Source organism: Paramormyrops kingsleyae, chromosome 1 (assembly GCF_048594095.1).
Source record: "Paramormyrops kingsleyae isolate MSU_618 chromosome 1, PKINGS_0.4, whole genome shotgun sequence".
Classification (NCBI taxonomy): Eukaryota; Metazoa; Chordata; class Actinopteri; order Osteoglossiformes; family Mormyridae; genus Paramormyrops; species Paramormyrops kingsleyae.
In genome coordinates, this window is record NC_132797.1 from 52,481,882 (window position 1) to 52,507,673 (window position 25,792).

The 25,792-nt window shown below is 44.9% G+C and overlaps 1 protein-coding gene across 1 annotated transcript; it reads right to left on the minus strand.

Annotated features, from left to right (window-relative positions):
• Window positions 1-12,730: 12,730 nt before the first annotated feature.
• Window positions 12,731-15,820, minus strand: LOC111840390 (uncharacterized). The gene is made up of 5 exons (XM_072699508.1): window positions 15,799-15,820; window positions 13,923-14,710; window positions 13,750-13,819; window positions 13,473-13,647; window positions 12,731-12,896 (listed from the first exon to the last, which is right to left on the minus strand). Exons 1-5 carry the CDS (start codon window positions 15,818-15,820, stop codon window positions 12,731-12,733), a joined length of 1,221 nt encoding a protein of 406 aa, XP_072555609.1.
• Between the last annotated feature and the right edge of the window lie 9,972 nt (window positions 15,821-25,792).

Genomic DNA, 25,792 nt, shown 5'->3' on the forward strand with positions numbered 1-25,792 from the left:
TGAACTCATCATCAGAGATAGTCCCATTAAAGGTTCCCATATTTTGGATTTGATGAAAACTTTATCCCAGCCGAAATCCCAGGCCGTCGGATATCCTAAAGGCTGGGAACCCTTTTTAAACGTAATATCCGAATTAAACATCCCCCTCACGACCGTCGGTAACATTCAAGCTAGGAAAGCCCTAAGCCATCTTAAAGATTACGGCGCTGGAAACGCCACGGCGAGGGGTCCCCCGCCACCCTCCTCGCCCCCTCCTGTGAAAAAGAAGCGCAAGAGACGTGCAAAATTTAGTACGGACGACTCTCCGCTTGTGGGTACCCCTCACACGCCGCGTGATTCCTCCCCTGAATATCGTTTATGGCCTTTAAAGGGTACCCCTTATTCTCCGTGGATAGATTACAGCGATTAAGTGTTTTATGCGAGTGAAAAAAAGACGCCTGTAACAACGAAAAAAGATGGTTAATAAAATGTTGATTTTATTGAATAAATGGTGTCACGGTGTTTTTTTTATTTTTCCCGACAAATAATCTAACAACTATAACAATCTTTAAATAGTTTTAAGGAACATACATTTTGCGGCATTAACACATCTAATACAGTTTGAATATTTCTTGATAAACTTGGATACTAGAGCGTCGTTTTTCCTCAAGTCATCAGAGTACAGCATCATAGTCTCTTGAAATGAAAGTCCCTTGAAGCGCTGGTAGAGGAAAAAGGAGACGTGGGCCCCGCACGTGGAGGAAAAGTCGTGTTGAACTTGACGCGTATTATACCTTATTTCGCTAGCGTGCCTCCCCAAGAAGCGCATAAAACTTTTAGGGTAGTAAGGGGAATCGGGGGGATAACCGTAAGAATCAAAGAAGGAGGCTTTCCCCTCTTGGGGCTCCAAAATTATCCCGATCCAGTGTTCACCCTCTCTATTGCTGTCGTGCATGTTTGCGACCAGAAAAGTGGGCCTCGTCTGTACGCTGGTGGGTAATAAATCGCTAGCCCACACACCTCCAAAAGCATCCCCAAGCAGGGGTCGTAAAAGGCAATCCAGCTGGTGAGTGTTCATGGTTAAAAGTCCACCAAAACCTGTCTCTTGGAGTTTATTTCAATCACGGTGTCGAAGCAGGCGTAGACGATGAGACTCATTGTTCGAGGTAGCGGGGCTCTGAACCTTAAATCCAGACGGCACGTGCCGCTGATGACGGGTGACAGGGCACCGCCGTCCAGCTCGTCGTCTCGGGAGAGATTGAGTGCAAATAGCGAGTATTCGTTTTCAAAATCCTCACGGTTAATGCATAGCGCCGAATCCCTTAAATGCCTGTTTGTAGCCAGGAAAAGGTTGTAAAACTCTCTGACCGACTGCTTCGCGTTAAAATCGGGCTGGAACGGTTTGCTGGGTATGTGTCGACCGTTTACAGAGAGACTCAGAAATTCCAGGTCACAATGCTGAAACCTGAATGGGTTTCTGTTTTGCGTGCCCACGAACGCGGCGTGGTCCACGATCCCCAAAACGATGTAGCGTGGTAAGTTGCCCAGGAAAAGATTGTCCTGCGGGCAGACCCGCGACTGCGCGGGCAGTGTGTAATTTTTAACGACTACCCTGCTTATAGGGTACAGGGCGTTTGCTTTCATGAGAGCGACCGAGTGACCCAGTGACACCGCCGGGGAGACGTCCACTTTTTTCACAAACAGGCTGGCCCTCAGTATTTTCAGCTCATAATCGGCGTCATTTCTACACATGAGACTAAAATCGCTTTTAGCCTTTACATACTTTAAGCGTATATCCACATTGTTTAACAGCATTCGTTCGCTGAAAAAAATATCAGCGTGTATAGGGCCTATCAGAGAGAATTCCCGAGAGTTTCTACAGAAGGCAGCTCGCTTCTGCAACCCCACGTTAGGGCCCTGGGGGGTGATGTCCACGCTATCCAACGGACATACGTCCATTGGATCTTAAGTCCAACGCCTTAACCACTCGGCCACCCTGCTGAACATGTATATACAAAGACTATTGCAATGTTGTTCAACTCAATTTTATTGCAAGGGCATACATTTTAGTGAAAGATACATTTTCAAAATGCTGGTATACATTTTCTTTGTGAAAGATATAGTTTAAAAACGCTAATACAAGGGTACACATTTAGTGAAAAATATAGTTTTAAAAACGTTATTACAAGGGCATACAATTAGTTACAGCCGTGACAGTTGTTGAGGTAGATTTTGTGAAAGATATAGTTTAAAAACATTATTACAAGGGCACACAATTACAGGTAGTTACAGCCGTGACAGTTGTTGAGGTAGATTAGCGATGTCACATGCAGTAAGGTCCGTATAGAGGCCTTTTCAGCGATGCATGTATGCAGAGTAGAAAGCATCTGATTAACATCGAAAGGCTGCTTATTATGAAATTTAAAGGCAACTACATCTACGATTAAAGCATAAAATATAAAAATGTGATTACAGTCAAATTCATCGTCGGGAATACAAGATAGACACGCGCGTATGAGACTTTCTGACGATTGTCCTTCTCTCTCTGCCATCGGCTGAGTAAGTAAAACTATTCCCCGCTGATAATGTTCTCCGACTTGAGCAATCTCAAATATCAGTCTATGAAAGCAGCAACAAGTATAATCATCCCGACAATCGCTTTTCTTTTTATCGATAGCATGCAACAACAGTGGGCTAACTTTTTCTAAAAAAACATTTAACATAAACCGCCGTAAAACGCTGCCGATACCGTTCCCCATTACAAATTGCGTTTTGTTTTAGTCTTGGGCCTCCCAACGAGTCAGAAACTCTTCTTCCAGGATCTGCTTAAGCGCGGGGTTCTGTTCAAACAGATCCTGTTCCAGGCGAGTGATTTCCAGCATTCCGTCGCGGGCCTCGCGTAGATCATACAGGATAGCTTCCACGGTCCCCTCCAACCTGCCGATGGAAGCTTGGATGCCCAGGGTCGTCAGAACGTGAATCAAGGCGGGTGTCAGCCGGTCGGTCCAGAGGTCACTCAGCACAGAGTCAAAGTGTATGTAAAAGTAATTCCTGCCGGCGGGCAACAGGCAAGGGTGCTGTCTTTGACTGGGATGATCCACCTCGCAGCCGTAGCAGTTTTTCTGCTGATGCTTCCTGATGACTGAGGCTAAAAGGCCCACTATCATGGCTTTTATGCAGCTCAGCATCCCTATGCACAAAGCCGGTCTGGAGAGAAGTGTGCAGATCTCAGGGGTCGGAGGGACCTCTCCAGAAACAGAGGCCGGTGTCGGTGGAGGGGTCGCAGGGAGCTCTCCGGCATCAGAGGCCTGTGATGCTGCTGGTGAAGGGGGTGAAAAGGCCTCATTCTCCCCGCTTTCGTCGTCGGAGAACACTTTGTCGCTGTAATTTGCTGCTGCTGCCATGATGATGATGATGATGATGATGATGTTTGTGAAAGGGCTTGTAAAGGCGTCCACTTATATACAGGCGGAGGGTCAGGGGAGGGGGGTGATCCTTAGGGCGTAGGTTTTTGCATCTCCTTATGTACCCGACTCTCCTTGAACAGCGCTTGGAAGTAATCACTCTTTTCTTCAATCAGCCGCATCCAAATCATGAACGGAATTCTCATTCCACAACAGTTGCATTTAGGCAGCTGCCATATATTCAGCATTCTCTTGTCCAGCTCCCCGGTCGCGTCCCACTTCATAAAGGTGCTCCGTTGTTTACCAGTGTCAGCATCTCTATAGTGCATCTCCATTCTAGCGGTCTCTGTCTGAAAGTCGGGGTCGGTGCTCTCCTTCATCAACGGGATAACGACAGTCTTCAAGTTTCCCCATTCCATTTCAGAAAAACATGCCAGTTGCGGGTCATCTTTCCCCGGGTCTGCGGCATCTCCGGTGACCTGAAAGATGCGTAGTTCCTCCGCAACATTGTCAAAGAGGCAGACCACTTTATCCCCGTTGGGCAGCTCCCAGGTAACTCAGGTCTCCAGACGGCTGCATCAAAAGTGCCCATCTACGCCTCGTAGGAGTCTTCTTCTTGGGAGCCCCCGGAGGCTGCATAACAGCCTCCTCCTGCTCCTGCTGAATCTTAGGTGGTGTTGAGGCTGAATCGTTCATTTCCATAGTGCCAGACATGTCTGTGTTTCTTAAAAAATTAGTGTTGGCCCTACAGCGCAAAGCTCCCTATATTCTCCACGGCCTGATGGTGGGGGCGTGGCACGCATGGTAAGGCCATGATTGTCATGGATCCGGATGGCACGGGAACGGGAACGAGGCATGGTACACAAAGAAGGGGCGGACGACCCACTTGCGGCTCCAGCAAACAAAAAGGGGTTTATTAAACGAAACTGAAAACACTATAAACACAACTAAACCAAAAAGACCACAAGGGGTCAAAAACAGAAAGGGGATTAATCAAGACTAAATAACAAAAACTGAATGCACGCAGAACACTGACCATATCAAAAACCATCAACCTACAACAACCATAGACATAGACATCAGAGACAAGACGCGACGCAATGAACCAGCGGGGAACAGAACACAGGCAGGAACTAATATACTATGGGGTAATAACTAACACAGGGCAGGTGAGGCTGATTAACAAAGACTAGGGAAACAGGACACAGGTGAAACCAATTAACTCAGACACTAACCATCAGGGAAACTAAACACTAACCAAGGAAGCATATAACACACGGAAGGTACATAGGTAATAACATAAGGCAGGGGAACAAGAAACAAAACCAAAACCAATTACTAAATCAGACACCAGGGTTTAACAAGCACAAAGGAAAAAACCAGGGAGCTAAATACAAAAACAGAGGAGGTGGGATTCGAACTCACAACAAGAGGGAACTCAGGACCGAGGGGCAAACAGACAGCACATGCTAAATACATTGAGCCACGAGACCGGACAAGTGACAGGGGAGAAACAAGGACTGACGTATGGACGGGATGACCAGCACCACCTGCTGGTCAAACGGGGAAGGGGCACGGAAGGACCACAGCGGGGGCTGACCCTGACACATGATGATACTGGGTGGGGGTACTTGTGTCTACCAAAGTAGGGAAACCCTGCTCAAGGTAATAAAAATTTCAGCGGTTGGTTACTTTTTAGGATTTATTTAAGGAGAAATATACGTCCTGTCAAGTTTTATCTGTTGTCTATTTCGATGTACGTTTTAACTGCGCAGACGGTATGGGGGGAGTCGGGGGGGGGGAAAAGACAAAATTTACTGAAATACAAAATGTCAAACTTGATGTGTGGCGGGGAGTCGGGGGGAAAAGACAAAACTTTTAACAAAATTTACTGAAATACAAAATGTCAAACTTGATGTGTGGCCCCCCAAATTACAGTTTGACCGGGATTTGACCTATCGGGATGTACATAGGTTGCATGAGGAAAAACACAAGGCCAAACTGCTACTGCTGCAGGGGGGTGTCGGCTTTCACGCGCACACACACACACACACACAGACGGTCAAACTACTGCTAAGCGTTTTTTACTGGACGTCAGACCCAGCTCCTCCTCTCATTCTTAGCTCCAACTTGTTCATTCTCACAGGGTTTCTTTCAGTCTCGCGCAGCACAACTCTCAGCTCTCCGGCATCGCTCTCTCCGAGTCCTTTGCGGATTATCCAAAGCCACGGGACCTTACCACGGTACCGCACCAGACACAGCATCGCTCTCTCCGAGCCCTTTTCCACGGATTCTCCAAAGCCCGGGACCTTACCACGGTACAGCGTACGCTCACACTCCAGCAGGTAACCCACCCCACTCAGACCCAGTGTTTGGGACCTTAAGGCACCAACCCCCTGCTCAGTCCCCTGCTCGGCACCCGGTGGATGCAGACAAAACACCACACTCATAAGCACTCTCCTCAATATAAAATAATAATTACATAATAATAAATAATTAAATAATAATAAATAATTAAATTATAATAATTATAATAAATAAATAAATGAACTATATACAAATAAACCCCTATCCCAACGCTCAACTGGCTCACAGCCAAAAAAAAAAATAGCCACCTCGCACTATCTCATGACGTCACCTGGCTTGCAGCCCCCACCTGTCACTTTTTGATTTATTTGACCTTTGTGACCTTTGACCCAACCTGTCATTTTGACAAAACCGGCATTCTCCATCTCTCTGACATACCATCACAAGCACGCCCACGGTTGCACACAACCACCAATCCTCTGCTAGTGCTAGTGTTATTAGTACTAATGATAACACCTTTGAATGTTTCACTCCTGTAGTGCAGACAGAACTCCTTCAGTTAATTTCCTCTTGCAAACCCACTACTAGCCTTGTTGACCCAATACCCACCAATCTACTTAAGGAAATTGCACCACTGATTAGCACTACATTGTTAAACTTGTTAAACTCATCTCTTAGTCTTGGATACGTTCCTAAATCTTTTAAAATGGCCTATCCTAAAGAAACCAAATTTTGAACCTAGTGACTTAGGAAACTATAGACCCATCTCAAATCTTCCCTTCATTTCTAAAATTCTAGAGAAAGTTGTTGCTCACCAGCTCTCTTCCTTTCTTCAAGATAATAATGCTAACGAGCTATATCAGTCTGGTTTCAGACCCAATCATAGCACAGAAACGGCCTTAGTCAAAGTGATAAACGATTTGCTTATGGCTTCCGACCGTGGCTGTATATCGCTATTATTCTTACTGGATCTAACTGCAGCATTCGATACTGTAGACCATAATATTCTTTTGGACCGGCTGGAAACATTGATTGGCATTAAAGGGACAGCACTACTGTGGTTTCGTTCGTATTTAACTGATCGTTACCAGTTTGTCCATGTAAACAATGAGTCATCCATAGCCACTAAAGTAAGATATGGTGTCCCGCAGGGATCAGTGTTGGGCCCACTACTGTTCAATCTATATATGCTACCGCTTGGTAACATAATTAGAAATTACAGTGTTAATTTTCATTGTTATGCTGATGATACACAATTGTATCTATCTGTCAAACCTAGTGACGCATCCCAGCTCTCTTCTTTAGCCGACTGTCTGCTAGACATCCGTTGTTGGATGGCAAGGAATTTCCTCATGTTAAATACCGAAAAAAACTGAGGTTCTTTTAATCGGTCCTAAGGATGCCCGCAATAAGTTTGTAAACCCCAACCCTAGCGGCCTCCCTACTCAATTTAAAACAGTGGTCAGAAATCTTGGTGTCCTGGTAGACTCCGACCTCTGCTTCAGTGCTCACATAAATAGCATTACCAGTACGGCATTTTACCATCTACGGAACATAGCCAAGCTTCGGAAGATGCTTTCCTTTCAAGATGCAGAAAAACTAATACATGCCTTTATAACTTCTAGATTGGACTACTGTAATGCCCTCCTTTCGGGTTGTCCATCTGGATCCCTACATAAACTTCAGTTAGTACAAAATGCAGCTGCCAGAGTTCTCACAAAAACTAAAAAATTTGATCACATTAGCCCTATCCTGTCTTCCCTGCACTGGCTACCGGTCAAGTTTAGGATTGACTACAAATTATTGCTATTGACCTACAAAACTCTGAATGGCCTTGCACCACAATATCTCAATGATCTTCTGGTCCCTTACAACCCTTCTCGCCTGCTTCGTTCACAAGGAGCAGGATATCTATTAGTTCCTAAAGTAGACAGGGCTACGGCAGGCTGCAGAGCATTCTCTTACAGAGCTCCGCAGCTGTGGAATGGTCTCCCGGCGGATGTGCGGGATTCAGGCACACTCTCGCTTTTCAAGTCTAGATTAAAAACGCACTTGTATAGCTTAGCGTATAGGAAACCTAGTTCTGGTTCCAGCTAGTCGCTCACTCCCAGTCAGACTAACAGTATGAGGTGATGAGCTGGGTGGGGATCGGTGTCATTGGCTTTGGATAAACTGATGCGTCAGTGCTGTCACTCTAGCTTTACACTAGAGTGCTGATGTTCAGGGAGTCCCCATGCCTGTGTTCCCGCCTGTCTCTCCCTCTTTCTCATGCTGCTATACCCAGATCTGCCGGAGCCTAGACGAATATTGCACTCGATCATTTTGCTTGCACTGCCTCTGGTTTCCTCAACTCTGGCTAATACACAATTTTTCTTACTTTCTCCCTCACCCCTTCTGGGGTGTGCTCCCTGCAGCACAATGTCATTGATTTATGCCTCTGCTGCCTGCAAGACAACTACCTCCACCTCCGGCAACTATCCTCCAACCTGCCTGCCCTTGGCACAACACGATGCCTCGCCATCCTTCCCTGCGGCTGTGCCTCTATTAATCCTGCCATCGTGCATCAAGCACCCCGTGCCTGCACCAGTCGGCCGATGCATTGAGACATATATTTCAACCCCTGTATTAGCTTAGTCATATCATCTTGTTTGTTTGACTCATCTGCCGGCCCCTGGAGGATGGGCTCCCCCTTTGGGTCTGGTTCCTCCCAAGGTTTCTTCCTCTTAGGGAGTTTTTCCTTGCCAACGTTGCCTTTGGCTTACTCAATGGGGGTCCTTACGAGGCAGAAATGTAAAGCGCATTGAGACAATGTAATGTTGTGATAATGCGCTATATAAATAAAATTGAATTGAATTGAATGACTGTCAGGCTGCCTTTGATCTTTTTAGAGAGTGTGTGATGTCTCCGCCAGTACTTGCCTATCCTGATTTCGGGGCAGCATTCATCTTGACGACTGATGGGAGCTTCCGAGGCCTTGGGGCTGTACTCAGTCAGAGGCAAGGGGGTGTGGAGAGAGTCATCGCATTTGCTAGTCGGGGCCTGAGAGATTACCTGATGTTTGCGAAGTTTACAGTTATAACTGATCACAATCCTTTGCGGTATTTGGCGACTGCCAGCTTAGTGGCAGTGGAGCAGCGGTCCAATATAGACTGGGGCGACAAATGCGGACGTACTGTCAAGGATACCGGTTGAATGTGAGGCAGAGCATGAGGAAGATGGGAGGGACTTCTTAGTGCTAGGGACGGAGGAAGTGCGTGCATGTCTGTGGCCTGGGGCACTGGAGATAGATGTTGATGAGGAACATGTGGAAGTCGGTAAATTAGCTAAGGTGAAAGGGGGAGTAGCTGGCCGCAGCTGGGAGGAAGTTTACTCACTACAGAGAGACGACCCTGACATTGGCCTAATGCTTCTGGCGATGGAGAAAAACTCCCGCCCCAGCCGATTCCAATTGAGTGTTTGTCAAAAGAAGCTCTTGCAACAGTGGGAGCGCTTGAAGCTATGACACCGGGTTCTGTTCCGTTATATACAGGATCCTAGGGATGGAGTAGGGGTGTTGCAGCTAGTGGTGCCTTAGGCTCTTCGTTGGCAAGTGTATTTGTCCCAGCATGATCATGGAGGGCATTATGGGGAGAAGGGAACTCTGGAGATGATGAGAAGGGGGTATTATTGGCCGGCGTTGTCGCAAGATGTACGGAAGTGGGCTGGACAGTGTAAACGCTGTGCATTAGCTAAGGATGTATTTCCGAGGTCCCGTGCCCCCCTTACCTGCAGTAATGTGGCTGCTCCATTGGAGGTACTAGCGATGGATTATACCCTTTTGGAGAGGTCCAAAGGAGGGTATGAAAATGTCCTTGTATTGACTGATATGTTTACAAGGTTTACCATCACGGTCCCTACCAAAGACCAGACTGCACACACTACTGCCAGGGCCCTGGTGAAGCACTGGTTCGTGTATTACGGGTGTCCATCATGACTTCACTCTGATCAAGGGTGGAGTTTTGAGGCTAGGGTTATTAAGGAGTTGTGCCATCTCTATGGGATTGCTAAAAGTCGAACAAGCCCGTATCATCTGCAGAGCAATGCCGTTTGCGAGCGTTTCAACCAGACAATGCATGAAATGCTACGCACTCTTCCCCCTGAAAAAAGAACGATTGGAAGGAATTCCTCCCTGAGTTGGTTCTGGCTTATAATTGTCATGTGCATTCATCCACTGGATACTCTCCATTCTACCTCCTTTTTGGATGTGTTAGGAGGTAAGGATGTAGAGGAGGAAGAGGGTGCTGACAATTTGGATGATTGGGTTTTGGCACATCATGAAAGGCTGCGAGTAGCCACGGAAGTTACCCAAGCTAATGCAGAGAGTTCCGCCCGGAAGAGAAAGACGGCATATGACAGGAGGTCCCATGCCACCCTAATCCGGCCAGACGACCGGGTGCTCTTGCGTAACCATAAACCTAGGGGGAGGAACAAAATTCAGGATAAGTGGGAGGCCGGGGCTTACATTGTGCTGAAAAAGCACTCTGATATTCCTGTGTTCACCATAAAGTCAGAGGCGGGTGGTTCCACAAAAGTGGTTCACCGAGACCAATTAAGGCCTTGCCCTTTCCCCGCTCCTGTCAGACCCTGCACTAGCAAGGATAAGCCTAGTCCTTTTAGCGATGTTGACACAGATGCTGATATTGTACTTGTCACACATACTACATCTACACCTCAGGAGGCAGGGGCTGAGCTAGTAGTAGCACCGCCTGAGCAGGGCCCAAGGGAGGCTTCTGGGGAGTCAGATGTCAATAGTGAAGACAGTGGTGCGATGTCACAGCCGCGAAGGAGCACTAGGGGTAACATTCCTGTGCGGTTTCAAGATTATGTTCTAGGTTGATTTTCCTTGGGTGTGTGTGCACGTGTGTACCAGTTTCCGCCCCACCTACCCTTTCTGTGAAGCCGCATGCCAGTACTTTGATGTTTGGTCTGACCATAATAGGTTGTGGAAGATCACCGGCTTGGCAGGGTTTAGCAGGGGGAATATAATGCGGGGTTATGGTATCTGGTCCCTTAAGATGGGCGCACATTGTGTGGTGGGAAGACGTGGCGGCCAATCCCGTCGTTTAGGGATAGGGGGAAAGAGAGCACAGGTTGAGGAAGAGAGAGGGGTTTTTTTTGGCGCATGTGCGGGAAGAAGGAGAGGGGTAGAAAAGAGTGTAGATGTGCGTTAGCTGAGGCGATTTTAGGGTGCGTTGCGTTTTGAGCAGCAGAAACTCTGCCGTGTCCAGCTTACTGTATTAGTTGTAGTAACAGCGGATGTGTAGGAGGGTGTCTTTAGTGGAATACGCGAAAGGTATAGGTACAGGTTGGAGCAAGCATTTTGTGCCCTGCCAGTTTGTAGATCTTCCAGAACTCCTGATAGCTAGGGTGGGATTGCATTGTGCGGTGGGGACGTTGCTGGTTTTTTTTTTGTTGTGTCCTGAAGAAAAGAAGAGAGAGGACTTCGGCTGAGAAGGGGAGTTGCTTTTTTTGCGTGTTTTTTTGTGTGTGTTTTGTGTTAAATAATTCGGGGAAAACGTCGCAGGAGCTACACTTGTTGTTCCGGACCCGGATCAGGAGGACGAACAGAAAAGGACCTAAAAGTTTCTCTGGGACTGAAGTAAAAATCTTCGGACTGCGTGATACGTGAGGGACGGGCCCTGCAGGGAGGTTTGAACATATGTTTGTACAGTTTTATAAAAAGCAGTGTTTTTGTTAGCATGTTCTAAATGTGAATGTTTGTAGTAAAATGGCAAAGCAACCCTGTTAAATATATTATTGCTGTTAATTAACTATCTTCTGTTGCTGGAAACATATGTGTCTTATTTTCCATGCTGTTTTGTTTACCCTGTCTGTATTGGGCTTCCCTGCATGAACGCTCTGTGGGTTGGTAGTACGGATGTAACCGTGATGGTTGTTTTATCCCCTTCTTTTAAATGGGCATAACTCGTAGTTCCCTGACTATCCGTTTAGTTAAATTTAAAGGGCGGAATCTGGTTTAGTCTTTCCGGGCATAGGGGCGCCTCCACTGTACTGCAGAGGGTGAGACATGGAGGGGGAGCACTTTACGGCTTCAGGCCCAACACGCACAGCAGGCTCATACTCTTCGGGTAACCGTGACTGTCTTAAATCCTGAAGCCCCTGTAGGCTCACTCTTAAGGTGTGCAGTATGGAATAGAGGTTCATTTGGTCAGGGGGTTGGGACCTAGATCTGCAGTACCCCTGCCCGGCCAGGAAAGGTTTCAATGCACAGCCCCTATTGGCAGGTAAGGACTACTTGCCTTGGTTAGACTACACTGTTAGACATTGCAAAGGGATTTTACAGTTTACAGTGTTGCTAGTAAGTTACTGTAATTTTGATTCAGTACTATAACTGTAATTTACTTTTACAGTAACTAAATGTTACTGTAAATAAATAATATAGTACTGTTACTGTAAAAATGATTTTAACAGTACACTACTGTAATCCATTACAGTACTACACTGTAATATTTTTTAAAATTTATTTCCGTATATTATTGGATTTTATAATTCCTATATATTATTAAATTTATATCCTACAAAATTACTAATGGTAATTCAATTCAATCCAAATACACAATCATTACAAAACATCAAAAATCTTTATGTAAAACATTGCGAATGCTTAGAGAACTTTACATTTAATAAAAAAATATATATATTTTTAAAACAAATACATTAAATAGCAAAACACATGAACTTTCACATAAAAAATATAAGTGCATTCAGTGCCACATGTGTATTTTAAACCTGAAAAAAGGCATTGTGCAAAAGCTGACAAGTGTGACACTTTGTTTACACTCAAGTTTACGGTTTAACATACAGAATAAATAAGAGAAACAACCATCAGTACAACATACAAACTTCATCTTGCAAAATTATAATTTCAAACAAATTGAGCCAATTAACAAACAGTATAACAGTATAAACTGTATTACAGTTAACAAAAACCGAATGTTCAAACATTGTGTCCCTAATATACAGTACACATAGTTAAAAGTTTAATCTAAGTTCCTCCACTCAAACTCTGTTAGGTGGCGAAGAAAGGATGACACTCTGTTGTTGATGACTGTTGTTTTCCTCTTCACCATTTCTCCTGTCTTACGACTCGTGCCAGTTTTTGCAGTGCATTTTGTTCCATCTCCTGGATTTATCCTCACAAAGAATCTTTAGCCAAGAGAAAATGCATGTGAAAACTAAAGCACATGTAATATATGATGAATATCAGGATGCAATACATCAATTTTGACAATAATGAAATGTTTCCATTATTGCATTTTGTAAAAACGAGTAACTGTTTCTATCAGAATTAGGGGTCGATATTTCAGGGCCAATACAGATACTGATTAGTATTAACCATGGAGACTCATAAGTGACATCTGGAACCAATGTGTATGCTATAGAATAAAAAACGGTGTGGTATAATGTAATATAAGAAATACTCCAAAAACCACAACAGGACACTTTTCCTGAAATAACCGGGAAACACAAGGGGCAGTGGTGGTCTTAAGCCACAAGACCACTGCAACAATAACAAATATGCTAACACAAAAATTCATTTAAATGCCTTTACTTACTGGCTAAACTCGTGTACAAATGTGCTGGGTTACTGATAAAAATTAAACCATCTACATGGCTAGTTGCAGCTCAGAGGAAAAGAAAATGTGTATTTTTGTGATTCAGGTAAACAACTATACATGAGACAACTGTGTGAGAATTAATGTGATGAAAAGAAAGACTTACCGTTGTATGAGTTCAAGTGTCGCACAGGCAGGCTCCTGGTATTCTATGTTGAAAACATAGAAACATGCAAAAAACACAGACAAGGCATCTGCAAAACTCAGGTGCTCCACCAAAATGTAGGCCACCTTTACATCAATGCTCACTATCCACTTTTTTGCAGAGAGGAATGTATTCCCTGAAAGACAAGAAATAAAAATTGCACACTCCTAAAAGGCATACTGCAAACATAGCACAATGACCTTTCTTAAAATTCTAAAATAGCCAAGTCTTCTCTTACCAAGCATTATCAGTCTCGGCGTGGCTGGCAGGGTCCAATCTTTCTCTATTGATGACTTTGTTGCGGTTTCCTTTAAAACACCAAAAGTCTGTGATTATTTCATAATAAAAACACAACTTGAAAATGACCAAATATATGTTTCATGTAATTCAGAAGACTATTTGCCTACTTACATCTACCAAAATGAAGATGGAGTCCTCCTTTTCAAGGAAGTGCTTCATCAAAAGAAGCACTACCGCTATGCTGGTCTGGGTCTGCTGCATGGTTGTGGTGTCTCCCTCAATGTCCTGTAGAAGACTCTGCATGTCTCTGTTCTGTGTCTGCCTTTGGAAGAAGTATATGATCCTCTTCCCTTTGGTTTGAAGAGCCTCTCCTACTCGATCACAGATATCAATACCTGTGAGAGTTTTGAAATGGGCACAGACTCCTCTTTTTGTAAAGAGAAAAGGCCACTGATCTTCAGTGTCACTGACACTGGGAGGAGGGCAGGTATTTATCATGTGACGTTGATAAATGAATGTCAGACTCATTGACTGGTCAACATCTGGCTTGTCCACAGCTCTGGGGCCAACAGAGTGAAATATAGCTGCCATATTTTTTCTTCTATCTTCTAAAGAGTCAGATATCTCTCCTTCTGGAAGACATCTTGGTTGCCAATTGAAGCAGCCATAGCTATCTACTTTGCACCGTACTGCTTTGGTGGTAGTGGTACTATCACTAGTTTCTGTCAATGACCTTGGTGTCCGTATTCTTGCAGTTACGTTGTTACGATTGACATGTTCAACTCTAGTCTTAAGTTTATTAACAAGTGAATAATAACCTGTTCCCAACTGTTCACCTTCCTCAGTTGTGTCTGCAAAGGTCAAAGGATATTTTGACATAATCATTTTTGCAATCTCTACACAGGCAGCCCTGTTGGGATTTGGACAGTGTTCCTGCATGGCAGCCACCACAGTTCTCACTAGAGCCCAAACGATAAAGGATTTTGAAGGCCGGTACCGATACAAATATTTGTTGGTTTTAAAATCCGATATTCTGATATATCGGCCGCTTGTCCGGGGTTCGGGTCGCGGGGGCAGCAGCTTCAGGAGAGGCACCCAGACCTCCCTCTCCCCAGCTACCTCCACCAGCTCCTCGGGGGGGACACCGAGGCGTTCCCAGGCCAGCCGAGAGATATAATCCCTCCAGCGAGTCCTGGGCCTGCCCCGGGGCTTCCTCCCTGTAGGACATGCACGGAAAACCTCTCCGGGTAGCCGCCCAGGAGGCATCCACACCAGATGTCCAAACCACCTCAACTGGCTCCTTTCGACGTGAAGAAGCAGCGGTTCTACTCTGAGGCCCTCCCGGATATCCGAACTTCTCACCCTATCCCTAAGGGAGAGCCCAGACACCCTGCAGAGAAACCTCATTTCGGCCGCTTGTATTCGCGATCTCGTTCTTTCGGTCATTACCCATAGCTCATGACCATAGGTGAGGGTAGGGACAAAGATGGACCAATAGATCGAGAGCTTGGCTTTTTGGCTCAGTTCTTTCTTAGCCACGACGGACCGGTTAAGCGCCTGCAGAACTGTAGACGCCGCTCCGATTCGTCTATCCAGCTCCCGATCTCGCCTACCCTCACTCGTGTACAAGACCCCAAGATACTTAAACTCCTCCACTTGAGGCTGTACGTCTTCCCCAACCCGAAGAGGGCAAACCACCCGTTTCCGGCTGAGAACCATGGTCTCGGACTTGGAGGTGCTAATCCTCATCCCTGCCGCTTCGCACTCGGCTGCGAACCACCCCAGTGCATGCTGGAGATCCCCAGCAGATGAAGCCAACAGGACGACATCGTCTGCAAAAAGCGGTGAGGCAATCCTGAGGTCACCAATCTGGACACCCTCGACACCCTGGCTGCGCCTAGAAATCCTGTCCATAAATATTATAAACAGGACCGATGACAAAGGGCAGCCCTGGCGGAGCCCAACCCGCACTGGGAACACGTCCGACTTATTGCCGGCAATGCGGACCAAGCTTCTGCTCCGTTCGTACAGGGACCGGATCACCCACAGCAGCGGACCCCGGACCCCATACTCTCGAAGCACCCCCCACAGAGCACCTCGGGGAACCCGGTCGTAAGCCTTTTCCAAATCCACAAAACACATGTAGACTGGATAGGCAAACTCCCAGGCCCCCTCCAGTACCCTTGCAAGGGTATAAAGCTGGTCCAGTGTTCTACGGCCAGGACGAAAACCGCATTGTTCCTCCTGAATCCGAGATTCGACTATCGATCTCACCCTCCTCTCCAGTACCCCGGAATAGACTTTCCCAGGGAGGCTGAGAAGTGTGATCCCCCTGTAGTTGGAACACACCCTCCGGGCCCCTTTCTTAAATAAGGGGACCACCACCCCGGTCTGCCAATCCAGCGGCACCATCCCTGTTGAGAAGGCGTGTCAGCCACGACAGCCCCACAACATCCAGAGCCTTCAGGTACTCTGGGCGGATCTCGTCCACCCCCGGGGCCCGGCCACCACGGAGCTCTTTAACCACCCTGGCCACCTCAGCCCCAGTGATGTGCAAGCCCCCCCCAGCACCCTCGGGCTCTGTGCCCTCAGATGTCTCAAAGGCAGTGTGCGTAGATGTATTTGAGGCAGGGTTGAGGAGGTCCTCAAAGTACTCCTTCCACCTCCGGGTGATGTCCCCAGGTGAGGTCAACAGCCCCCCCCCCCCCCCCACTATAAATAGTAGGAACCAGGAGCTGCTTCCCCCTCCCGATACTCCGGATGGTTTGCCAGAACCTTTTTGAGGCTGACCGAAAGTCACTTTCCATGGCCTCACTGAACTCCTCCCACGCCCGGGTTTTTGCATCTGCGACCGCCCGAGCTGCGTTCCACCTGGCCCGCTGGTACCCGTCAGCTGCCTCCGGAGACCCCCGGGCTAATAATTCCCGGTAAGCCTCCTTCTTCAGCTTCACGGCCCCCCTCACCTCTGGTGTCCACCATCTGGTACGGGGGTTACCGCCACGACTGGCACCGACCACCCTGCAGCCACAGCTCCGTACGGCCGCTTCCACAATGGAGGTCCGGAACAGGGTCCATTTAGACTCAATGTCCCCAACCTCTGCCAGACGTTCCCAGCATACCCTCACTATGCGCTTGGGTCTACCTGGTCTGACTGGCTTCCTCCCCTGCCACCTGAGCTAACTCATCACCAGGTGGTGATCAGTTGACAGCTCTGCCCCTCTCTTTACCCGAGTGTTTCTGGACAGAAGGCCGCAGATCAGATGATACGATTATAAAATCGATCATCGACCTGTAGCGCTGGGCATGTTCATACCATGTCCACTTATGGACACCCTTATGCTCGAACATGGTGTTCATTATGGACAAACCATGCATTGCACAGAAGTCCAATAACAGAACACCACTCAGGTTCAGATCAGGGAGGCCGTTCCTCCCAATCACCCCCTTCCAGGTCACACTGTCATTGCCCATGTGAGCGTTGAAGTCCCCCAGCAAAACGATGGAATCCCCCCGCGGCACGCCAAATAGCATACCGCTAAGGGAATCCAAGAAGGCCGGGTACTCCGAACTGATATTCGGCGCATAAGCGCAGATGACAGTCAGAGACCTATCCCCGACCCGAAGGCACAGAGAGACAGCCCTCTCGTTCACCGGGGTAAACTCTGTTGTTAATGCACCGAGCTGTGGGGCCACCAATAGCCCCACCCCAGCCCGGCGTCGCTCACCCGCCGCAACTCCAGAGTAAAAGAGCGTCCAGCCCCTCTCCAGGAGATTGGTTTTAAAACCCAAGCCATGTGTTGAGGTGAGCCCGACTATATCTAGTCGATACCTCTCAACCTCACGCACAAGCTCAGGCTCCTTCCCCACCAGAGAGGTGACATTCCATGTCCCGAAAGCCAGTTTTGTCAGCCGGGGATCGGACCGCCAGGGCCTCCCTTGGCCGCCACCCGATCCACAAAGCACCGAACCCCTGACATTCCCCCTGCGGGTGGTGGGCCCACCTGGGGAGTCCCGCGTGCCTCTTTTGGGCTATGCCTGGCCGGGTCCCACGGGCCAAAGCCCGGCCACCAGGCGCTCGCCAACGGGCCCCTCCCCCAGGCCTGGCTCCAGGGTGGGGCCCCGGTGACCCTAGTCCGGGCGAGGGAAACGGGACTTTGCTTATTTATGAGTTTTAACTAACATAATATGATAATGCATTTTAAAAAGAAACTTGTTTCTTTTATTGTCACAACAGAACAGAGGAACATCAAAATATATTAAAGTTCTGATAAATAAAATGTATAAAAATACAAACTTAAGATATGAAACGTAAAGTCCTTTGAACAAAAACACAAAAACAACAACAACCAAATCAAAGTTACCAGTTTTAAAAGATTTGGTAAGCTTCATAAATATAACTTTGAATAGCACAAGCAATAGAACTTTTATGCACAAGCTACGTTTGATACTTTTTCTCTATGTCTAAATGTTCACTCCTCGCAAATGTCTAACTTACATTTTACAATGCAGGGACTGTAACTAGAGATATGCTAGTTATAAATACAGTAATCATTACTTTATTTAGGCAGAATAAGTTCGTTGTGGTTTCCAAGCTCATTAATGTTAATGTTAGCGGTCTTCCACTGATAGTGGCATTAGCTTGCTTTGTGGTTAGCTAGTCTATGATGAGCCATAATTTAGCAATGGATAACATCATACTGCAAATTGTAAAACATACATTTTCAATATAACAGGCCAAGGACAGATGATACGTCTCACTGCTATAACTGTCACGCTATTAAAGAAATACTTCAGTCTCATTGTCAAAAGTTAAAAGGACAGTCAGTCAACTGTACTGTAACAACGTGACGTAATTACTAGCTAATTCTGCTTCACTCTCGGCTTATTTAACAGCAGCAAAACTGGACATGATAGTCACGAATTTTGTCATGCTTATTTGAGTTAAGAGAACTGATGGGGATGTTCTTTTAATTGTTATTCAAGCAATGTATGTCTCGTGACCAACTCACCATGAACACACTTCACCGATGATCTCACTCGCGGATAACTGGTTCTCTCTGCCCGACTCTGACTGGATCAGCAGGTTGCAGGATGTGTGGCGCGTTATACACGAGTGTTGCCAACAGGGACGGTGTAGAGTGCCCTCTGGTGGACAAACTATACAACGCCAACACTCATGACATGGTTGAAGGGTGTTTCGTCCGTTTTTATTTTATTTTTGAAATATTCATTTATCGGCCATTATAAATGCCGATACCGATAGTTTGGAAAATGCCTAATATCGGCCGATAATATCGGCCTGCCGATAAATCGGTCGGGCTCTAGTTCTCACCATGGCTCTTCTGTCTGCAGGGTTAGCCCTCTTAATATTGTCTGTGAGAGTCTGGTGGACATCTTGCCCCAAGGAATCTCAAACTGGCTGATCCATGAGGTCTGTGTTCCAGGAAAGTGGGACTGTATTTGAGAAGGTGTTAGGTGGGCATGTCCATCTGCCAGTTCTGTGTCCAAAGATGACAAGAGTGCTGTCTGTCCATTCAGCACGCAGTTGACAGTGTCCACCCTACCATTCAATTCTTTTAAGATATCAAGCTTGTTATTCACAGTGAGTACAGTTTGTACAGTCTTCAATATTGCCTTTTTCTCACCTCTTTGCCTAAATGCCTGGATAAGTTTACGACTCTGTATTGGTGTTAAATGATGCTGGAAGTCATCCTTCTCAACAAAGGCAAGGTCCTCTTTCTTTGTGACTCCAACGACTGATGTCAAGTGTTCAACAACAGCCATCAACCTCTCATAGTCCAGTTCAGGTAGCACTCTCTGAATTTCCTGAATGCATTCAACATCCATACCTAGAATGAAGAACACACAGAATGATGTAAGCAAACAACAGGGAGGTCCAAGATGTTGTACACCGGTAGCGGATAATAGTCTTGCAACCTATCTGCATTTATATCTGCATATTTATTATTCGACTGACATAGGTAGTGGACTCCAAGATCAACTAATGGAATTGAGTGATGTACCAAAACGACAAAATGGACCTGTTTCTCATCGGTAAGTATCATTGATATTTTTCCAAAGACCAATGTGTCACCAGTGTGCTGTAGAACAACAACAAGGCCTTTGGTGTACTTGGTCCCTTCATACCAACCTCTAAGGTTTTGTGTTGGTCAATATCAGCTCTCTTTAACACCATCTGTATATCCCTGTTCTATAACTGTTCATCAATTTCATTTGCTTCACCAGCAACTTGAATGAGAGATGGGAATAATTGACCACAACCAAAGTATGACTGAAGAAGCTGATGTCTTTCTGCTAGTGTTTTACTTAAGTGTAAAAAATTGTGAAGTTTTCTGGCACACTCCTTAAAATAGGAGCGCTTACTTTCAAACCTCAGTGTCCACAAGCGTATTAGTGGGCCAAATTTAAGGATAATGTTGGGATAATGCAACAAGTAGTGATGCTTTGGTTTGAGAGGGTGGTCAGGGAACAAACTGTTCCGTAAATACACATATTCCTCTAGCAAAACTTTCAGGTATGCAATTTTTGGAGCAGCAATGAATTCAGCTATTTCTCTTAGTTTAATGCACAACTGCCAAACCTCACTTTCAATAGGGTCTTTGATCCACCTACCAACATAAACTGGTAAAAGTCGTAAGAGACACCAATTTTGTGTGGCTGAAACAATTAGCTTTTTAGCATTTTCCTTAATTTCACATGGTTTGTTGTGTGAGTCACTGCCATGAAGTTTTGTGTTCGAGATGGCCTGGTTTATCTGGCCATAGGTGAAATGTTTTTCTGCTTTCACCAAATGTTCAATATACAGGGCCAAATCATTTGCCACTACCTCCTCAAAAAGGTCATGCCCAAGACATGGAGGAAGTCCAGAGCAGACATGAAAAGACTTCAGTGAGTTGAAAATTGAATCAAATTTGATTCCATCTATTATATTCTGGTCAGAGGTCAGTTGTTCAACGCTGTCATTATAATTTGCAAGTGTATGCTGTGGGCCAAGTACCAGTGGAGATTTGGCAAACTTGTCTCTGTCAATCAAGCAGTACCTACAAAAGTGTTTGCTACTGCTGAAATTTTCTGTAAATCCACCAACAGAGTGGGAACCAAGATTATCACCACATATGCAGGGCTCCAGATGGCGACTAAAATGGTCGCCAATGCGACTTGATTTTCTATTTTGCGACTAGTTTTTTCATTCTAGTCGCCGGTGGCAACTCTCTCTCTCAATCTAAGAAAAGTTTTAAAATTAAAGCAGCAGAAACGGCTTTTAATTTTGTGCGGACACTCTCAGCCCGCGTCTACCTTTCCTATAACACTATCACGTGATTAAAACCAAACCTAAGGGAGGACTATCTGACAGGCCCACTCTGCTTCAAATGTCATCTCGCTAACTGCTGCGATAAGGGATCTGAAATAGAAGAGAATCGGGCCACGACTACTCCTCTAATTCCGTCCTAACTTTCCACGTAACACGCCAAATGTTCTAAGTTTCCATGTAACACGCGAAATGGCCAAACGAAAAATTTCTGACTTTTTCTCAATGCCCACTAGTCCAAATCCTGCCTTGTCTACTTCTGAACGAACCGAAGATAATTCAGTCAGTGGGTTATCTGAGGTACAGCCACCGGCGTCCGGAAATGTACAGTTATTAAAGGATGACAACTCCGTCCCGTTAGCAAAGTCTTCTGCGCCCGCAGCTCCGACGCCTGGAACACAGTTTAAAGCGGCTTGGTTACAGGAGTTCATTTGGTTACGGTATGACAAGGAAAAGATGTATTGCAGCTTTTGTGCGCAAGCCGGACAAGAAATTGCTGGTTAAACAGAATTCATTTGTGGTACGAGCCATTTTAAAAAGGAAACTATGAAAAAGCATGGTGAGAGTAAGAAACACAACAATGTCAGAGTATTGCTTATTAGTAAACATTTGCACTGTTCAAATTTATGTGTCATTTATTCTTCTGTTATTATTTTTTATAAGACCTTGCAGAGGACACTAGTCGGCAAGTGAAATAGCCCAGATAGGAGAAAGGAAAGGCAGTGTGAGGTAGACCAAAGAAATAAATAAACAATACAAGTAAATATTAGTTGTTTATTTCACATTTGGCATGCGGTAGAGATTATGGCTCCCAAAAAAAGCATTTGGCTCCTAAATATTTTGGGTTTAGGAGCCAATGGCTCCCAAATTTTTTTGTTCTGTCTGGAGCCCTGATATGGTAATCAGTGATGCCTTAAGGTTGCTCCCATACCCTAACTGAAAACCTGAATCCTCCAAGTCTTTAGGTCATCAGCAAGGCGGGAAAATACCTTGTCCTGGCCAAAAGCCTTAAAATCCTGCTCTCTGCAAAGCAAAACAAGCTGAGCTGGGTCAACAGTGGATCGATTATGTGGTAATATTTCTCCAATTGTCATGTACATGGCCATGATTTTGTGTTTCTTTTTGCCAGAGCCTAGTGGGTTTGTCACCTCAAAGGCATGCAGGTACAGAATAACTGACACAGAAGATGCTGAACCTTGTAAAACTGCATTTTGTTGAAAGTTTCTGCCATCATTAACATCATTTAAAACCATGTCACTGTCCACATGTAATTTAGACTGTGCATACTGGTCTTTCACAGTGGACTGCCTAAACAAGGCAGCAAGAGTTTCTTTCACAGGCACATACTGGTAAAAGCGTTCCTTACCACTGGTATCTGTCCCTAGGTACATCTCAGCAGGTGCAACATAATCAAAATTTTGTTTGAAATATGTTTTCCTGGTTTTGTCTGATCTCAAAACACCTTTTGTGGGGTACTGCAGGGTTCAATTTTAGGACCACTATTGTTCCTAATTTACATTAATGATATTGACACGAATACATACAGTAAACTGGTTAAATTTGCAGATGACACTAAGGTGGGCGGGGTAGCAGATACTAATCTAGCAGCAGAGAGGCTTCAACGGGATCTGGATTTAATTAGCGAATGGGCTGATACTTGGCAGATGAAATTTAACACAGATAAATGTAAGGTAATCCATGCAGGGAGCAGAAATATACAGTACAGATATTTTATGGGTTCCACTGAAATCAAGGTAGCTGATTACGAGAAAGATCTCGGTATGTATGTTGATGCTTCCATGTCCCACTCTCGCCAATGTGGGGAAGCAATAAAAAAGGCGAACAGAATGTTGGGTTATATCTCTAGATGTGTGGAGTTTAAGTCAAGGGAGGTGATGTTACACTTATATAATTCCTTGGTAAGACCCCACCTAGAATACTGTGTGCAGGTTTGGTCACCATACCTCAAGAAGGACATTGCTGCCTTAGAAAAGGTGCAACGAAGAGCTACGAGAATGATTCCTGGTCTTAGAGGAATGTCTTATGAGGAGAGGTTAGCGGAACTGAATCTGTTCAGCCTTGAGCAAAGGAGACTAAGGGGGGATATGATTCAGGTCTATAAGATTCTAACGGGTCTGGATGCTGTTCAGCCAAATGACTATTTCAATATTAGTCTAAATACTAGAACTCGTGGCCATAAGTGGAAATTAGCGGGAGAACATTTTAAAACAAATTTGAGGAAGCATTTCTTTACACAGCGTGTAGTCAGAGTATGGAATAGTCTTCCTGCTATTGTAGTGGAAGCTAAAACCATGGGTTCCTTTAAATCAGAGCTAGATAAGATTTTAACAACTCTGAGCTATCAGCTAAGTTCTCCCCAAACGAGCTTGATGGGCCGAATGGCCTCCTCTCGTTTGTAAATTTCTTATGTTCTTATGTTCTTTGTTATAAATAGTTAAAAGATCCTCTTGTTCAAGTTCCTTAATTATTTTCTGTGTTTCATCCTTACTGATGTGTAACCCTGTCAGTTTCTCCTCTAAGTTTTTAAGAACTTGCTGCATTCCACTGATATGGATCTCTTTAAATTGCTCAACAATGCACTGTACTGTCGTGGCTGGCAAAAGCAGTTTGGCCTGCAGTTTTAAATAAAATAATACCAAATTCTTTAGAAACGTCTCAGGGCTCAAATCCGGGTGACTATCAAGAGATCTGTGACTATCAAGAGCTGAATTATGTTCATCTTGGACTTGGATGTCTTGGATTTGGACATCAGTATCTTGCCGTGCAAGTGGCTGTGTGACAGATGACTGCATGGCTATGTTTTCTAGATATGTGTGTGGCAAATGATGACCTCACTCTAAAATATTTTAAGCATCCCTCAAAAGGACAAGTAATTTTTTTGCCATTGCGTATGTGTAATCTTAAATGAATAGATTAGATTAGAATCTTTATTGTCATTGTATCAATGAGGCATTGTACAATGAAATTAAAGTGCAATTTCCAGTGCAAAAAATAAAAACACAATCACTCTTAAAACTACTAAGTAAAAACATAAATGAAAATAAGAGCCTGAACACTAAATTGTCATTCCTTCATACACACAGCATATTGCACTTGTCCCCTTAGCCAGTATTGGCATGAAACTTAAAGCTGTAATGTAAACATAACACTATGTTGTACTGTAAACATGAATGGTTCACTAGCTCAAATTGACCACTTAGCAGTGTTCAGCATGGTGATGGCTGTAGGATAAAAAACTATTTCTTAGTGTGTTTGTTTTAATTTTTATGGATCTGAAACGTCTGCCTGAGGGCAGGCATTCAAACAATACATATCCTGGGTGTGATGGGTCCTCAAAATTTTTTTTTGCGTTCCTGAGACAACAGGAGCTGTGAAATTCTTCGAGTGAGGGTAGAAGACAGCCAACTATTCTCTGAGCGACCTTAATAATCCTGAGGAGCTCTTTTCTCTGTGCCACTGTGCAGCTGGAGAACCATGCACAGAGACAGTAGACCATAATGCTCTCTACTGTACAGTGGTAGAAGGACACCAGCAGTTTCTCTTGGATGTAGTTCTTCCTTAGAACCCTCAGGAAGTACAGTCTCTTTTGGGCCTTCTTCACAACCTCAGAAGTATGTGTCCCCGAGGTCAGGGGGGTCAATTTTTCAGCAAGGAAAAATTATGGGCCACATAATCACATCCTTGAACACTGCAGTTGTGGTTACCAATATTCTGATATGTTCCTTGTTTCTGTGACACAGCAATTGTGTGATTTCTGTGCATGTGGGACTTTAATGCAGAAAATGTCCTGAAATTGCCAGGACACTGTTCTATGCCACATGAAAAAATGTAGTTAGGTAAGTTGCTATGACTTTTTGCATGGTCACAAAAGGTTTTAAAACTAGCAGTGCAGTAGCTGCAAACCTTACAGCTATACATATTGTTAACTGTCTGAGAATCACCCTAGTTAGCTAGACTCCAGTGTATGAATATCGCAGAGGCTAGCTTTATGTTAACTTAAAAGTAAACGGAGTGGCCTTTTGTTTTTACATACAAACTTGTCAGCTGAATTAAAATCAAACTTATTTTGTAAAAAGCATAGTGTAGCTGACATTAAAGTTGTCGCTAATATTTTAAGTCGCTAATTTTGCGGCAAGTTAAATTCGGGTACACAGATTTAACAACAGCGATTACATTCAGTATTTTTTGTTAACCTTGTCTCTTGTTCAGTCGGTGTCCTCTCAGGTCTCAGCAATAAAAATCTTCATAGACATTTATGGACATCACTGGCGTGTCCGCATTCACCACGCGTTGCTTCCACTGTTTTGTCTGGAAAAGTTCGTGTCCAACTGCGTCCCAGCAAACAATATGACGTTGAAATGACGTCTTTTAGACGTCTTGGCCTACCGTAGAAAAGACGTCTTCAGAGGGTGCAGAATGAAAGTTTTTATGACGTCTTTTTTAGACGTTCTCTGGATGTTCAGTTATGACAACTATAAGACGTCTGTATAAGGTGAAAAAACAGTCTGGAAATGGTCGGTGTAGACGTCGTTTTAACGTCACACATAGACTTACTTTAGACATAATTTATGTATTTACAGCTTTATTCATTACAAAATAATCCCCACTATATATTCTAATACCATATTATATTTCACCCCAATAACCTAGCATCATTAAGCAAATTCAGTACAAAAAGTCTCACACAGCA

Bases quoted from the DNA above. Each gene is read 5' to 3' on its own strand.
- LOC111840390 (XM_072699508.1), bottom strand. From the start codon at position 15,820: ATGGGGTCCGGGGTCCGCTGCT. The intron at 14,711-15,798 runs GTGGGTGATCCG...TTTGGGCTCTAG, and splicing joins GGGGTCCGGGGTCCGCTGCT to TGAGAACTGTGGTGGCTGCC. The intron at 13,820-13,922 runs GTAAGTAGGCAA...GGTGTTTTAAAG, and splicing joins CCATCTTCATTTTGGTAGAT to GAAACCGCAACAAAGTCATC.